We start from the raw sequence: 16,147 nt of genomic DNA, 5'->3' as shown, positions 1-16,147 counted from the left end.
GATGAGTTTTAATTCTGTATGTAGGTGACGTTTTCTATCAACTTCGACTTCAACCTTCAGAACCTCCAGAACCAGGCATCTGTCAGTTTCCGAGCCTTAAGGTAAAAACGTAAGAGTCACGAAGGGGTGGCGTTCCCAGTGTTTCTCTTCAAGTAATTTCCTGACGCTTGTCTCAACAGCGAAAGCAATGAAGCAAACCCGGCGGATAATTCGGCCAACTTCACGATCCCGCTGCGATACGACGCCGAAATTCACATCGCGAGGTAGGAGGAGCGGCGGGCGGCCTGTGACCCGGGCGTCACTCTGGCTCCCGACACGCGTGGCCGGTGACTCAGCAAGCCCTCTGTGTGCTTATTCTTAGCTGCAAAATGTGAATTCGGGTGCCTCCCCTTGCCAACTGCAACACGAGTCCAGGACACACTGGTCCCCAGGGGAACCTTGGGCATCTCCAGGTCATTGACCAAGAGTAACAGCAGGAAGGCAGGGGAGTAACCCTTCCGGCAGGGGCCGAGGGGACAGTCCCCACAGGCCCCAGACCAGCTGCGAGCCCCCCAGAAGCAGAGCTGGGGCCCTGAGAGTCACCACTTCCGCCTTCTCCAGGCCCCTCTCCCACGGTCCACCGGGGTCCCCAGCAACATCCCTGTTCCTGGACATTTCAGCACAAGCACAGTGCTTTGCACATGGCGGGTCCACCACAAGTATTGAATCTAGTTGCAAAAAATGAGTTTCTGGGTAGAAAATTCCTGACATCACAGGAAGAGTTTCTTTCAGCCAAGAGGAAGTGAGGCATCCTCCAGGCAGGTCACCCACCGGGAGTGCGGACCGGACCCCCTTTCCTCGCCTGCCCAGAGCAAGCGAACCTGAGAGCACAGCAAGCAAAGCTGAGAGCACAGCTGGGTGATACAGGTTCCCTGGAATTGTTCAGAGGCGGGTGTCTTGAGATGTGAGTAACAGGTAAAGGCCACAGGTGCTGACAGGTTGACACCACCTTCACTGCCACCTGGAAGCGAGTGGTTTCACGGACACAGACACACTGGGGCCCAGCTATGCGGGGACACAGGCGACGGGTGACACCCACCTCCATGCCAGGAACCAAGGTTCTCCGCCTGGCCAGGCTCCCTCCCAGACACGCCAGTGACCCGTGGACAACCCGCAGCAGAGTGTCCCCAAGAAGCCAGGCTGCCAGTGTCCGGGGCCAGCCGAGTTCTCTGGCTCCCGCTGCTTCGCTCCAGCCCCTGGAAGCAGGGACTATGGAGATGACCCAACAGACCACTGAGTGAAAACAAAGAGGAAAGTATGTCTAACGCCCGAGACACATGAGCAAGCGGGAAAAGAATCTGCTGTATCCAGCGAGTGGCAAACAGCAGAAGCAGAAACGAAGTCGGGTCCAAGTCCTCCGTCCCTGAGAAACTCATCAGTAACTGCAGAGCGGAGGCCCCTCGCTGCTGCTGCAGCAACTGGACACTAAGCAGCCGAGCTGACGGCGGACATCACCTGAGGGTCTGTCTCCTGCCCACATCGGCTCCTGCTCATCCTGGAGGCTTCTTAAAGCGGCCTTTTTATGACTCCCCCCTCCCACCATGGCCAGTTTTTTCAGATATTTTACCATGAGATAAACATAAGATTAAGTGGCATTTCAATAACATCTTACTGTGTATTTTTGTTGGACCCTACGACAGTCTGATGTTCTTTAAAAAATATGATACAGTTTAAAAAATTAATATGAAGAATTATGAAGAAAAGCTAAAGTGGCTCTTAGTCCTACCACCAAGGCGATTCCTCTGGGCGTTTTTTTTTTTTTTTTTAAAGAAAGATGTTAAATGTTGATGAGTAGAAAATCCAAACGTTAGAGAAAGATACACAACGGAAAATGGAATCACCCCTCCCACCGCCTCAGCTCATCCCATAGACGACTAACTCCACTGTTTTGTGAATACCTTCCAGATGCAGGGTTTGTTTTTCTACCAGGATGTAAGCATCACACACACACATTATTTACCCAAACGGAATGATAACATTTTTCTGCGTCTTGCTTTTTATGTGAACCTGGAGAAATTCATACCAGGACATACAGATCTAACGTGTCTCCTCCTGGCTGGATTGTAATTTGTGTAAACCGTTTAATATTAATGAGATATTTGGGTGTTCTGCATTTTTATTTTGGTTTGTTTAATCATCAAAAGCAATGCTGGTGGGGAAATTTTTTTAAACAAATACCTTTGCAAACTTTTTCGAAAAAAAAAGTCCTTCCCAGTTATTGAGCGTAGCCCTCAGCCACCGCTGAGATACTCTATAAATGTGAGGCCACATTGTGCAAATGTGATGGGTGGACACAGATGACAGTGGAATTATTTCTAAAACAGAGCCCTCCGAGCATAGCTGTCTGCTATTATAAATATATCGACCAACACTTAGGTGACCCAAGGAACACTTAGGTTACAAATGGAAAAAGGTTGGCTCTGTTTAAAAGGCAAAAGCAGAACATATTAATCAGCTTGGAAACTGGCCGTCCTGAGGGCTCCACAAAGACCTCTGGAAGGCCGAGGAAAGAATCCCGCACACGCCAGGGTTTCTGTTTCAAAGCCTCGTTCCCATTTTCCATGCACGGCCCACAGATCGCTGCCCCCTCTCACATATATAACCTTGACAAATGCCACGTCTAGCTCAGACTCCGCTGTGACGTGTTTTCCTTTTTAGAATTTGGAAAAGTGTTTTTCTAAAGGAGGCATAAAAAAAGAGAAAGGCAGTATTTTCCGTAAAGAAATAAAAAAATCCTCTATCTCAGGAAATGTCCACTATAATTTTGGGGGGCATAGACTCAACACCCTATAATTAGGATGGATTACCTGGTGGGAATAAATATTGCTTCTCAGTGTCCTGCCCCTGCTCCCTGCCCCCACCCCCAGTGAAGCTACCCCGGTCGGTCCACCCTCAGAGCCCCAGAAGCGAGAGAGGGCAGGGAGGGTAGCCAGTTACACTCCAGTGTGGCTGGGCCCGGGGGGGGGGGTTCCCCCAATGTGGTCGTCACTGCACCTGAGAACCCCGGGAAGCAATGCCCCAGCCAAGAGGCCAGGTCGGTCCGGTGCCTCTGGTCTCATCTGATAAATCCTCTGGGTCGGCCATTGAAGGGTGATCACTACACTAGCGATGGAGACAGACGAAAGGCATTGAGACCCAATTCAGACCAGAAGCACTGAGTTGTCTTGGGACCAGGGAAGGAGGCAAGAAGGGAAGGTCAAGGAGGGCACCTGTCCTCTCTCACAGGTCACAGGCCTCCGGTGCTGAGTGGTGCCGGAGCCCACGCCCGAGGCCCATCACTACGTCTCAGCCACACCCAGTGGGCGATCCTCTGCTGATCAGTCCATCCGTCCCTCAGCAAGGACTGAGCGTACTAACACGCCCGTCACTATAGCAGCAGTCGCCATACGAGCCCACTGTCAGCTCTAAAGTAACCCATGGGTACCTAAGTTAGAAACTTGACGGCGGCAGGGAGAGGCCCTGCAGGAAGGTCGTGAAGGGACGTGCTCTGAAAGGGACCTGGTTTAGCCTTAGCCATGCCCACTGAACCCTAGGCTCATAACAAGCCTTTATTTTTATTTCGCGTTTTTGTATTTAACGTAAACTGCTTTGCTTGTAACCTAAGCTAGGAGATATTTAAGTAAGAGAAACATCAAGCGTCAAGAACAGCAGAACTAAACTCTCTGGCTTTGCAAACATCTCCCAACAGGTCTACCAACATCAATTTCTACGAAGTCTCCGCAGATGAAAATGTCCCTTCTGTTGTGCACAACTTTGAAGACATCGGTCCACAGTTCGTCTTCTCCATCAAGGTTGGTGAGCGAGTCAGAAAGATGGGAAATCAGGAGGGAGAGGAAAGGAGAAAATTAGGCAGGAAGAAGTTGAAATATACCGGTGGTCTCAAACTCGATCAGGCATTCGCTCGCCTGGGCTCCTGGTTTAGGCTGTGTCTAAAAACATGCATTGCTCACAAGTTCCCGGGGACACTGATGCTGCTGGTCCGGCTGCTGCACTCTGAGAATCGCTAAGATAGACCACAGATGAGTGAACAGCTGGGCACTGTGCACAGCCATGTGTCCCGGGTGAGGGATAACTGATATATTCTGAAAGTGTTCAACATCGATCAACAGAATGTTACTATAATGGTATTAGTGTGGGCAAAAGTCTCTGGGATATAAGTAATTTGCCAATTTATTCTTAGAGACCCCTTCTCTTTGAGGAGCTTATCATTTGTGTACAACTATGCATTTGATAGTCACGCTAGGTAGTATCTAGAGATAAATTTATATCAGTTTCTATTGTCTATTAGTATAAGCAATTATTAATCTAAAAATTGTCATCAATTATGTAAAGAGAAGTTAATTTGTAAGAGGAACTATTTTATAACGTAACATTACAGAAACTTTGGAAAGTAAAAAGGAAATTCATTCACCACCCTAAGTATACAGTTTCCTTTTGTAGATTTCTCACTAGTCGGTTATGTGGTTGCAAGCCTGAAATTTGGTGATTCTTTAAAAAAAAGAAAAAATCAAAGAGCCTTGATTTATGATCCAGATACTGGAATTTATGAAATATGCATAGTGCTCGGCAACTGCCTCTTGAATGAGACATTGTGAATTAGCGGTAACATCCGTAGAGTTCATAAGTACCGGCCCCTGCATCCAGGGCTCTGCCTACGGTGACCCATCTACGCCCAGAGCAGTCATGAGGTTGGTAGGATTACTATTCCTATGAGTGTTACTTAAAATGTGTAACAGCCAGGAGGACACGCGCACTGCCAGCGTGAGCAGACTCCCCCCCAGTGAGGACGGGCGCTAGGCCTGCACCCCAACTGGGTCGCTGATTTTCTCTATTTATGAGAAAAAGGAAGCGCAGAGAGGCCCAGCACCGTGCCCAGGGTGGGACTTCATGCCCGGGCAGCCCAACTCCACAGATGGTGGGTGTTTCTAACCATCTCCTACGTCACAGATTTTTGGCCAGTTAAAATTGTAGATGTTGAGATTTTTCAAAGAAGGGAAACAACAGAGCTGAAAGTGTCACTATGACGACTGACTCACTTTCTCGTGGACTCAGTCGGGCCACTTATTCATTCCCTTCATTCGCACAGAGGTTATTGCAACACGTGTGTGATGTGGCGATGAAAAAACAAAACCAAACCAGATTGCTTCCTTCCGTACTGCACAGGTGACCACGGGAAATATCCCAGTGAGCATGGCATCCATCACCATCCACATTCCCCAGTACACCAAAGAGAAGAACCCGCTGATGTACCTGACGGGGGTGCACATGGATCAGGTAAGGGCAGCCACATCGCCTAGAGCAGCCTGCGCCTTGCACGTGGAAACCAGCCCGGTAGGCAGGGCGGTCACGTCTGACAGGTGGAGACGGAAACTGAGAAGGTAGCCCCTGTGGATCCTGGGTGCCGATGAGCTAAACGTCCATTTCATACTAGAAGCAGGGTGGTAGTGTAAGAAAACGAATGCCTGAGTCTAGGTGGCAGAAATTATTCCTAAGGCCTTGGCCAGGTGGGGGTCCCACCCTCAGAGCCCTGTCCCCCGAGAAGCTAGCTGGCTGGGGAGGGAGAAGTTGAACCACACAGGAGACAAGCTGTCTACAGGCCGCTGGTCGCTGGTCTTCGAGTCATCGGCCTGACTTCCCTCCCGTCGTCCTTGGCCCTGGCTGCTCCTTTTAATCCCTGGGGTCACTTTCTGAATGAGAGCGATACCCAGGCCCACCCCAGACTATTGAATCGGAATCTCTCTGGCTAATCCCTCCTGTGCTTGTCTTTAACACCCCCCAGGTGGTCCTAACATACCTGGGTGAGCAGCACTGACTTCCAAAGGCCCACATTGGCCCAGCATCCTCCAGCACTCGCTGGTCCTAATGTCACCCCTATGGGGTGCGTAGGTGACGACAGGAAATCATAACCCCAAAATGCTCACAGAAGAGAACCCTGAGTTAAATCACTCGCAGTCTGTCTTTACTGCGAATCTGGCTCATTACCGATGGGCCCTGAGAACCAGCAGCCCCATAGAGTCACGCAGGAGCGTCTGAACACTCGGGTTCACGCTAGTGAGGCCGAGAAGCGTGGCGAGGTCCGCAGTGAGCTAAGAGTCCCCGTGGCCTCACACGTGACAGTAGGTTCCCAACAGGTTGAAGGACACCCCAAACTGCTTTGCTTCCTAAGGCTGATTCCATGTCCTCTCTGCAGGCCGGCGACATCAGCTGCAACGCCAGTGTAAATCCACTGAAAATAGGGCAGACCCCTGCCTCTGTGTCTTTCAAGAGTGAAAATTTCCGGCAAGTCAAAGACCTGGTGAGGACGGGTTATCGTGGCAGCGGTTTCCTGTTCCCCCCGGGGATTGACTGATCCACCTGGAATTCGGGGCGCAGCCCCAGCCCCGCCCCATGTCATAGCTTCTCGTTTCCCGTTGGCGGCCGGTGCCAGTCTGGGTTGAGGCCTGCACTCTCAAGTCCGGATGAAATTGTTTTGTTTTGTGATGGATGGAGAGACAGGAACATAGCAGGACGAGCAGTTTCCTTTTATAAATAATTATAGTGTAATTGCCGTGTCGGTGTGGCTGCACCCTAACATGTAAAAATTCCCCGTAGAAACTCATCTCGGGCTTTGCCAAAATATTACACCTCTCAGCGTTTTTCTTATTTTTGTGGAAATGTTTTGATTTTGTAAAAACACCAGTTGCTAAGTGGCAACAGCATAAAACAGATAGGACAACGGAAAAAAGCTACAGAGAAACGAAAGTTCCCTGGAAATTTAACAGCTGACCGCTCAGTTAATGCCCAGCCTCCCCCGTGCGCCTCGGCGTTAATCCACATACAGGTATATGTGTACACGCTGCATAAACGTTACGGGCCAGTACGTCATAGGCTTTTTAAAATAGACTTTATTTTTTAGAGCAGTTTCAGATTCCCAGCAAAATTGAGTGGAAAGCACAGAAATTCCCATATACCTGTTGTCCCACATAGGCACTGCCTCCCCCACCGTCAGTCGCCCCCACCAGGGCGGTGCATTTGGGACATTGTCGTCACCCCAGTCCATAGCCTGCCTTAGGCTCGCTCTGGGTGCTGTAGATTCCGCTGGTTTGGGCAAAGGCGTAATGACCTGTGTCCAGCATCATTATAGCCTCACACGCAGTAGTTTCACTGCCCTGACTCCTCTGTGCTCCACCTGTTGGTCCCTCCCTCCCCCAACCCTTGGCAGCTACTGATTCTTTTACCCTCAACCTTTTTTACCTTAATCTAAGGAATGTCTCTTTGTCAGTTACGTTTAATGACTCGGTTGTGCTGCCTTTTGAGTAGGCATGTTCAATAATTTGCTTAGCTAGTACATTGTTGAGTAACGCGAATTCGTTTTTACTGTTTTCCACTGTTGGAAATAGTGAGTAAACAGTCCTGGTGTACTTTCCTCCCCACCTTTACGGCTGGCTCCTGAGGCCTGCCCACAGTGGGAGCTGGCTGGGCGGGGGCGCACCTACCCGATGGGAGGGCCACGAAGAGCTGGAACTAGCGATAGGCCGTGAGGCTGCGTGTTCCTACCCCCTTCCCATGCTCATTCCTTGGAAAGCCCGCACTGACCCTGTCTCCTTTCCCGCGTTCCCACCTCAGAACTGCAGGACGGCCTCCTGTGGGACGGTCACCTGCTGGCTGAGGGACCCGCAGGTGCGAGGCGAGTACCTCGTGAACGTGACCACCCGGATTTGGAACGGCACCTTCGCAGCGGTGAGTATCGGCTCTGTTTACTGGGTTTATCGCTCGTGAGGAGTCGTAAGACTTCACCTCCCAGAAGTTCTTACCCTCTGGCAAAGGTAGTGTTCCGGCTGATGTCCCCGTGCCCAGGGAGTCGAGGCAGTTTCACCCTGGCGAGCACTGTGCCTCCCCAGCCTGGCCATGCCTCCCAGTCGCCTGCGTGCTCGGACAGCACCTGCCTCTAAGACTCCGTGCCAGCCTCCTGCACAGAGTCCTGGGCATGGTGCCAGGATGCCCGCTGCTGCCCTGGGGTGCCCCGGGGTGCAAGGTCCCTGCTCCGTCTCCCTCTGCATGCTCTCGACACCCTTGGCTTCTTTACACCCCCCCCCCATGCCCAGAGCCAAATGCACAGGGCCTGTCCCCCTTGGCGAGCCCCCAGCTGACCGCCTGATCGCGCCCACGGGGCAGATGAGTGTAACACAAGGACTCCTCTCTGCTGGAGCGGGTACCCCGTCCCTCTCCGGTTTCACCCTTCTCTGAAAGCCGGTGTGCGTGCCACTTTTAGTCATTTCAATCTCATGAAAAGATTGAAGGATGCGCCAAAACCATGTCAGTGTGTTTTTCCACTTGGCGGGTGGAAGCGAGTGATGTCTGCGTTCGGCAGAGACCTCGGGAGCTGGAATTTCAGTCTGGAGAGAAAACGGGAGGGGGTCAGGTCTCCTTCAGTCCGGCTGCGTCAGGGGCTCCGACTGGGGCAGCGAAACAAATCGTCAGAAATCTCCAGGGCGCCCATATACACAATAAATCAGCCCTCAGTGCTTACCGCCGGCCTCTGCTCCCACTCCGTACCCATTCCCTGGTCTCCCCGACGACCCCCAGGCCCGACTCTGGAGCTTTATGTCAGACCAGAGAACTCAGCTCCCAGTGAGCGTGTCCCTGGAAACAAAATATAAGCAATATTTGTGGATAAAGACATCGCAGACAGAGGACTGGCGAGGGGCGGGGGGAAGAGGGGCTGGGGGTCAGCGAGAAGCCGGCTTCCTCCCGCTCCCTTTCTTCATCTTGCTTTCTCGTTAGTCGCGTCCGCTCCCCAGCCTTGCGGACCCCACGCTTGCCATGTTACACTGTCGCCCCAGCTGCTCGGCCGGTGCGCAGCGTCACCAGCTGGCCCCCGGCCCCCTGGGCTCGAGTTACGAATGTTTTCATCACGGCCCCGCCAGCTGGGAAGGAGAGCCGGCCGCTGCAAACCCGAGGCAGTCGGGCCGCCTGGAAAAGGCATCGGGCTTTCTGGAGTTTGGTTAAAGCGACATTATTTTAAATGTCAGGCTTTTTAAAGCACCTGCCCAAACGGTTTCAGGAAAAAACAGCTTCGTTTCTGGGAACGGAGCTCTGACAGGTGTCAGACCGGGGCTTTCTCAACGTGGCAATGATGGTGACACTGAGAAAACAGCCCCGAGGGTGGTCACTCATCAGGTCCTCAGGTCTTCCTCCTTCGTGGAAGGTCGGAGGTTGACCTCCACCTGCTCCCACCTATTTCAGCAGCAGAGCGGATGTGCTCTGACCCCGCCAGGAAATCCAGCCTAAAGCACGGGCCTCGGTTCCTGCATCAGATCCGGTCACGCACCCCCTCCGCCTCTCTCCAATGCCCTGCAAACCAGCTTCGTTACCAGCAGTGTCATCACCAGGTGGTTGCCTGGCCTCCAAGCTGACGGCATGGTTGGCCGCTATCCGCTGAGTGCTAGTTACTTCCCTGCCACGGCGTGTTAGCCTGCAGCGAAGTCTGTCCCTGTGCGAGGGGCCTGCCTCGGAGGGCGGATCATCAGACTCTCTAGGAGATAATTGCATCTTTAGTCTACATTCTACAGGGACTGTGAAACCAGCGTTCCTTTAACTGATGGGAACGCTGTGAAAATATGTTGTATGTTTTTAATGACAGAGAGGAAGGGAGAGAGAGAGAGAGAGAAACATCAATGAGAGAAAATCATCCACCGACTGCCTCCTGCACGCCCCCGACTGGAGATCGAGCCTGCAACCCGGGCATGGGCCCTGACCGGGAACCAGCGACCTCTTGGTTCCTGGGTCGATGCTCCACCACTGACCCACACCAGCTGGGCAGATAGGGTTGTTGTTTTTTTAACATTTAAACCATTATCAATACTCTTAATGTTCCCCCAGTTAGATATGTTTCAGAGGCCAGAGTTAATTTCTGATGCGATCTTCCATGTTGAGAACACGGAGAAGGGAAGTTGGAGACTGAGCCCGAGGAGAGGAGGCACACTGCTCACTTTTGGGAAGTGCAGTCTCTCTCTCTGGCTCCCAGACATAGTTCAGCAAATGGCCTCATGGGGTACACTGAACCCTGGGGCCCAGAAACCCAAAAAACAAAGTCCTGGCAGCCAGGGCAAGTGGGGGCCGTTCTCAGAGTGAGCACTTTCTACTTTGAAGTAAGCATCAGGCCCACAGAGGAAAGAGTATGCACGTCAATAGTGTATCCACTGAAAAATGGAGTTATTTTTACAACTGGTCCAGGAATGCATGTAAAGCTGTTTCATATCAGTTTACTAGAAATGTGGGCATAAAATATATGTGCTTTCTATATGCCTGCCCCAGATCCAGTATTTTTTTAATATGTTTTTATTGATTTCAGAGAGAGGGAGAGAGAGAGAGAAACATCAATGATGAGAGTCATTGATCAGCTGCCTCCTGCACGTCCCCTGCTGGGGATGAGCCCACAGCCCGGGCATGTGCCCTGACCGGGAATCAAACCTCAATCTCCTGGGTCCTAGGTCGATGCTCAACCGCTGAGCCACTCCGGCCGGGCAGATCCAGTATTTTTTTATAGAAAAGCTTAGATTGGGAAACTTGCAGTGATTAGTCACGTGACAGAGCGTGACCAACTCTTCAGGGCGCCCGCTGTGGACGCGCATGGTGGAGCTCAGTGTGGTCTTGAGCAGTGATGTTTCACCCTTGTACCCAAAAGGAAAGATCACCTTCCCTTTCCAACCTGCTCTTCCATTCCTGCATATCACTTACTCAGGTAAACAGATAAAAATATCGAGTCGAGTTTGCTCTTTTTATTTTTCTATTACAGCCCACGCTCAATATCACTGTGTATTGGTCTCAGGTGCGCAGCATAGTGGTCAGACCACCATCTACTTTACAAAGTGTCCCCCCCAATGTTCCCAGGACCCGCCTGGCACCGCCCCTCGTCATCATAGTGTTACTGAGAATATTCCCTGTGCGTGCTTGACATCCCCGTGACGGTTCTGCAGCTGCCAGTCTGTACCTACTAATCCCTTCGCCTTTTTCACCCAGCCCCCCGGCCCCACTCCCGTCAGCCATCAGTCTGTTCTCTGTGTCTGAGTCAGTTTCTGTTAAAAATATTGAGTTTGCAGTTTTCCCTCATGCCGCAAACTTGTTTTTAGAATCTGTGCTGTGGTCTTTCCCAGTCACAAACGTCACATCTAAACCTTGCTTTGCAATCCTGCTTAAGTTAGAATCACCGGGAGAGATGTCTGGACCTGGCCCCCAGAGATCGGGGCTCAATTGCTCTGGCAGGGCCGTCACCCGCGTGTGGAAGTTCCTGGGTGGGCACTTGCCATGTGTGGGCCTGTCACATGTCACCGGTTTCGGACACTGAGTTTCTGGAATCTTCAGATAGGCGTTTGCTTTCCACACGGAAGTTCATAAATAGCCAGCGGGCCAAGTTTCATGCGTTGACTTCTGGGATGAAACATTTTCTTTATTCTTATGTTTCAGTCGAACTTCCAGACGGTGCAGCTCACGGCATCTGCGGAGATCGACACCTACAACCCGCAGATCTACGTGATCGAGGAGAACGCAGTCACGGTGAGCACGCCGGCCCTCCGCCGGCTAGAGGCCCTCACCGGCGGAGTCGGACGGCGCTCCATTCTGACCACTTAGAGTAGGTGCAGAGTAGCCCCCTGGGACTCCAGAAATCTGGCATGGATTACGGTGAGCTTTCCGAGGGGTGTTGGCAAAGCTGGATCTGAAGCGATGACCCCGCGGGAGTCCCGACATGAGGGGCCCCCTCCGGCTCTTGCTGTCTCAGAGCCTCGCCCAGGCCTCCCTCTCCTCGTGCTGACACAGAACAGTGCAGACCTCGGCCCATAAAATCCAATCATGCTTATTTGAATCGTCTATTAGAGTAATTTTTAAAGATGAGCACTGAAGTTTGCTTAATAAGCAAGGCATTTATTAGAGGGCTTTTTTTTTGTAATATTCCTTATAGCTAGACAGTGACACTGAGTAAAATGTCCATTTGTTAGGGCTTCCAGCCTAGAAAGCTATAAATGCTCCCTTGATTAAAATTAAAAAAAAAAAAGGGGGGGGGGTTGCGAAGAAATGTCCTTTTAGAGACGACAAAGGCTTACTGTTGTGAGAGCTGGCAGGGGACCCGGTCCCCTTGCGGTGACCTCTGGGTAGAATACGCCTCTTTCAGACACAGCGGGATCCCCATGCCCGGCGGCTACCTGCTGGGGCCCTGAGCATTTCCTCCCAGAGCTTTTGTTAGAAATTGGAAGGCGGTTCTAGACTCTTCCCCCAAGGCCAGCTTGGCCTCGGGTCACTGCCACACCTACCACTTGGCTATAAAGCCAGTGGCCGTGAACTCTGGGCCCCTCTGAGAGCTCGCGGGGCAGCTGCCCCATCTCGCCCCAGGGAAAGGGGTTCCGAGTACAGAGGATGCTTTTCTGTTTCTGGACCCTCCACCAAGGGCCACGCCCTCTCTGGGGGGCTGGGGTGTGGAAGATCAGAAATAGAACCGAAGGAAATGTGGCCTTCAATTTCCAAGGCTAGGACCTTAGGTGGGGGTGGGTTGTATTTTTTTAAGTTCACTTTAGAAACAACGCCAGGGCCTTGGCTGAAGTTTGTGTGTGTTTAGTGTTGGTTTTGTGTGTGTTTTTTAAAGCCGTGTTAAGTAAATGTATTCATTGAAATTCAAATTAACAATTTCAGTGAACCCTTTAGGGAACTTTTCTTTCCCTGGTTTTCTCAGAGCAATACCAATAAATATCAGAGGTCAACGCTTACTTTCTCATGTCTGTGAGAATAGTCTTTGAATCCAAATAACAAGTTGACATGTCCCTATAGGTACATAAGTGACTCTGAAGTTTATTTGAATCCCAGGCTCATTTAATATCGGACACAGTAATTTTATACCCATGGGTCCCTATAGCTCCATGGGCCCTGGGTTAGAAAGTTCTGGAGTAGAGCCAGCCGAGAGATGACTGCCGTTAAGCATCTATATGGATTTATAGTTCCTGTAGTCCTAAATTTACGAAGCCTTATTTTAGTTCTTGAAGATACAACTGAAAAGAAATACAGGCACCGAAAGGCCAGATTCCAGTTGAGCCCAACTCATAGATTCTGTGATGAGAGCGGGACTCTGCCACTGTGAGTCACTGGAAATCGAGGAAATAAACGAGGCTTTGTCCCCTCCGCTCTGAGCACATGTTTTGTGGAGGAAACGGTTGTGACTCTTTCTACAATGAAAAAAAAAGACTCCACAACTTTATTATAAAAATCGAAGGCTTGTCATTTTATCACAAAGTCAAAAAGATGGCCGGGCCGCAGACATAAAGAATCCGGGCAGCCCTGGCGAGGCGTCGCGGGTGGTGGGAGCATCGTCTCATATGCCCAAAGGTTGCAGATTTGATGCCCGATCAGGGCACCTACAGAAGCAGCCAGGCGGTGTTTCCCTCACATCGATGTTTCCCTCTCTCTCCCTTCCCCACCTTCCTCTCTCTCTCTCAAAAAATAATCAGTAGGAAAAAGAATCACAGGGACCCTCAAGGACAATTTTGTCTCTGAAAAGGCCCACCAGAGCCCTGACATCTATCTTTCTACTTTTGTTTGTTTTTCTTTCTACTTTTTAAAATAAATAGTTTTTATTGATTTTTAGAGACAGAGGAAAGGAGAGGGAGAGAAACATCAATGATGAGAGTCATTGATCGGCCGCCTCCTGCACGCCCCCGACTGGGGATCGAGCCGGCAACCGGGGCATGTGCCCTGACCGGGAATCGAACTGTGACCACTTGGTGCTTAGGTCGGTGCTCAACCACTGAGCCACACCGGCCAGACCCTTTCTGCTTTTTAACAGTGAATATCAAATAATCCTGAGCGGGAGTTAAGTGAAATCAGCATCTGAGGAGCCCACTTCCGAGTTGCTGTTTCTGTTGTTCAGTCTCAAGGGATTTGGGTGGCTGACCTGGCCTCTGACTCCCTCCCTGAGACGGCGCCAGGTGCTTCCAATGGGTGGTGGAACTGTGAGCAAGAAACTGAAACGGCTGTTTCATAAATAACACATCTGAGATGGTCAGAGATGACGTATCCGCTAAACGCCGATGCATTAGGAGGAAACTAGAAAACTGTCCCTTGCTGGACTTGGCAGGCGCATTTTCTCTAGAGATTGACTGCGCAGGGCTCAGCACAGACCTGAGCAAGCCCGTTGCCTTTCCAGACTGCCATGCATAAACTTGGAGAATTTGAGTCCTGGTTGGTGTGGCACAGTGGTTAGAGTATCGGCCCTCAGCCTGAAGGGTCATGGGTTCGACTCGTAGTCAAGGACACGTGCCTGGGTTGCAGGTTTGATCCCTGGTCCTGGGAGGGGTGCAGGTGGGAGGTAACCAATCGATGTGTCCCTCTCACATTGATGTTTCTCTCTCTCTCCCTCCCTTCCACTCTATTTTAAAAAAAAAAGAAAATATATGCTCCAGAGAGGACTTAAAAAAAATAAAAACAGCATTTCTTAAAAAAAAAAAAAATTAGAGAATTTGACTAGACCATCTTCTTTTGGCGCTGACATCGGTTAACTCAGTCGGCGTGTGTTTCTGTTTGCAGATTCCCATCACGATCACGAAGCCCCACGAGAAAGCCGAAGTCCCGACCGGCGTCATCGTGGGAAGTGTCGTCGCCGGAATCCTTTTGCTATTGGCTCTGGTTGCAGTTTTATGGAAGGTAAGGAAAGTTTTCACATCTAAAAACACGGGGCTCCGGGGGACCTCTGTCTTGAATCTCCTGACCAAGCAGCAGCCGTAAGCTTCACACGGGACCGGCTGCTTCACGAGAGGAAAGACAATGCGAGTTCATCCGCCAAGTCTCACTCGTGTCCTTGAAAGTAATCGGGAGGGTTTTCTCTCCTTGGCCCTGTCCCTCTCCTTTGGCCACCCCACCTCCCCTTCATCCAGACCCCTCCATGCTTTGTTCAACTGCAAATACATAGAACCTGCATAACTGAATTTGGCACAGTCCAGGCCAGCCCCCCGGGGTCCCTCCCTGAAGGTCAGTGCCTGTCAGTCGGAGCACCAGCCTCCGCAGCGCCCCGGGGATGCCCCGACGTGCTTTGGGGAAATGGCAGGAAGGGGTGTGAGGCCATAGATGGTAACATTTCACATATCCCACAGCTCGGCTTCTTCAAGAGAAAATATGAAAAAATGACCAAAAGCCCGGAGGAGGTAGACGAGACCACGGAACTCAACAGCTGAGAGCCGCGGCCGCCTCCGAGGGCCAGGCCACCTCCCAGCCAGCGTTCGCTGCCGGCGTGGATTTTTCTTAAATCCCAGTGTTTTGCAATGTTCTAGGTGAACTAGTTTAATATTTTATTTTACGAAAACTGCAGGTCAGTTTGGAAAAGTGAAATTGGGGGTGGGGTGGGGTGGGGGTGGATAAAAGTTATTTTATATGGAGAGTGCTTTATGCTGGCCGGTCCAGAGTTTACACTGCAACGTGTACCGTGTCAGAAAGGGAAAATGTGATGAACATGACACGTCGTAAAGAAAAATGCAAACTTTATGTTTTTTGGGGGGGGGGAACCCCAGTTGTGTGAAATGATTGTTTTTAAACAGTAATGCAAAGTGGCATGTTTGCTGTAGATACAGAACTAGTTTGGATATTGATGCTGGGGAAACACAACACCCCAGGCCTTCAGCTCTCCTCGGAGGCTGGCACGGAGCTTTCTGGGGGTCGCGTTTACGGACCGAGTGAGACCAGCAGCTGCCCCCCAGGCTGCCTCCTCTCGCTCATGCCCCTGTGATGTGCGAGGAGCCAGAGCCGCCTCCTGCCGGGGAATCTCCATCGAAGAGGTGGAAGATCAGAGGCCGGAGCGCGGACAGCGGGGTACAGTCCTGTCGGCAGGAGGGCCAGCCTGTGTCGGAGGAGGAAGCGGGAGGTCTCCTCTCCCCTTAGGCTCAGGGCCTGCTGCCTGGCTGCCCGGCAGGGGCCTGGTGACTTTTCAGAAGATGAGTAATGTCTTTGGCATCTCTCCACCTTCCACACTGAATGAGCCCCACCCCCTGGAGCCCCGTCTTCTGGAAGGCCCCCCGAAGCCTGCTTCCCCTCCGGTGCCCGCAGTCAGCCACTTGCATTGACCTCGTGTTTGGACGCGAGGGCAGTGGCTCCTCGA

At 51.4% G+C, this 16,147-nt stretch overlaps 1 protein-coding gene across 1 annotated transcript in view; it reads left to right on the top strand.

Moving 5' to 3' along the window:
• ITGA2 (integrin subunit alpha 2) overlaps window positions 1-15,409 on the top strand; it is a 73,530-nt gene extending 58,121 nt beyond the window's left edge. Inside the window, exons 22-30 of the mRNA XM_087815265.1 lie at window positions 25-101; window positions 180-263; window positions 3,728-3,830; window positions 5,203-5,313; window positions 6,230-6,334; window positions 7,645-7,758; window positions 11,485-11,574; window positions 14,587-14,703; window positions 15,150-15,409. Of these exons, the coding sequence (XP_087671391.1) occupies window positions 25-101; window positions 180-263; window positions 3,728-3,830; window positions 5,203-5,313; window positions 6,230-6,334; window positions 7,645-7,758; window positions 11,485-11,574; window positions 14,587-14,703; window positions 15,150-15,230 (882 nt within the window). The 3' untranslated portion in view covers window positions 15,231-15,409. The remainder of the gene's footprint in view (window positions 1-24; window positions 102-179; window positions 264-3,727; window positions 3,831-5,202; window positions 5,314-6,229; window positions 6,335-7,644; window positions 7,759-11,484; window positions 11,575-14,586; window positions 14,704-15,149) is intronic.
• The last annotated feature ends 738 nt before the right edge of the window (window positions 15,410-16,147 follow it).

This window comes from Miniopterus natalensis, chromosome 3, assembly GCF_054644295.1.
Source record: "Miniopterus natalensis isolate mMinNat1 chromosome 3, mMinNat1.hap1, whole genome shotgun sequence".
Lineage (NCBI taxonomy): Eukaryota > Metazoa > Chordata > Mammalia > Chiroptera > Miniopteridae > Miniopterus > Miniopterus natalensis.
Note: the sequence above shows the minus strand (reverse complement) of the source record. Positions and strands in the feature narration are given on the sequence as shown.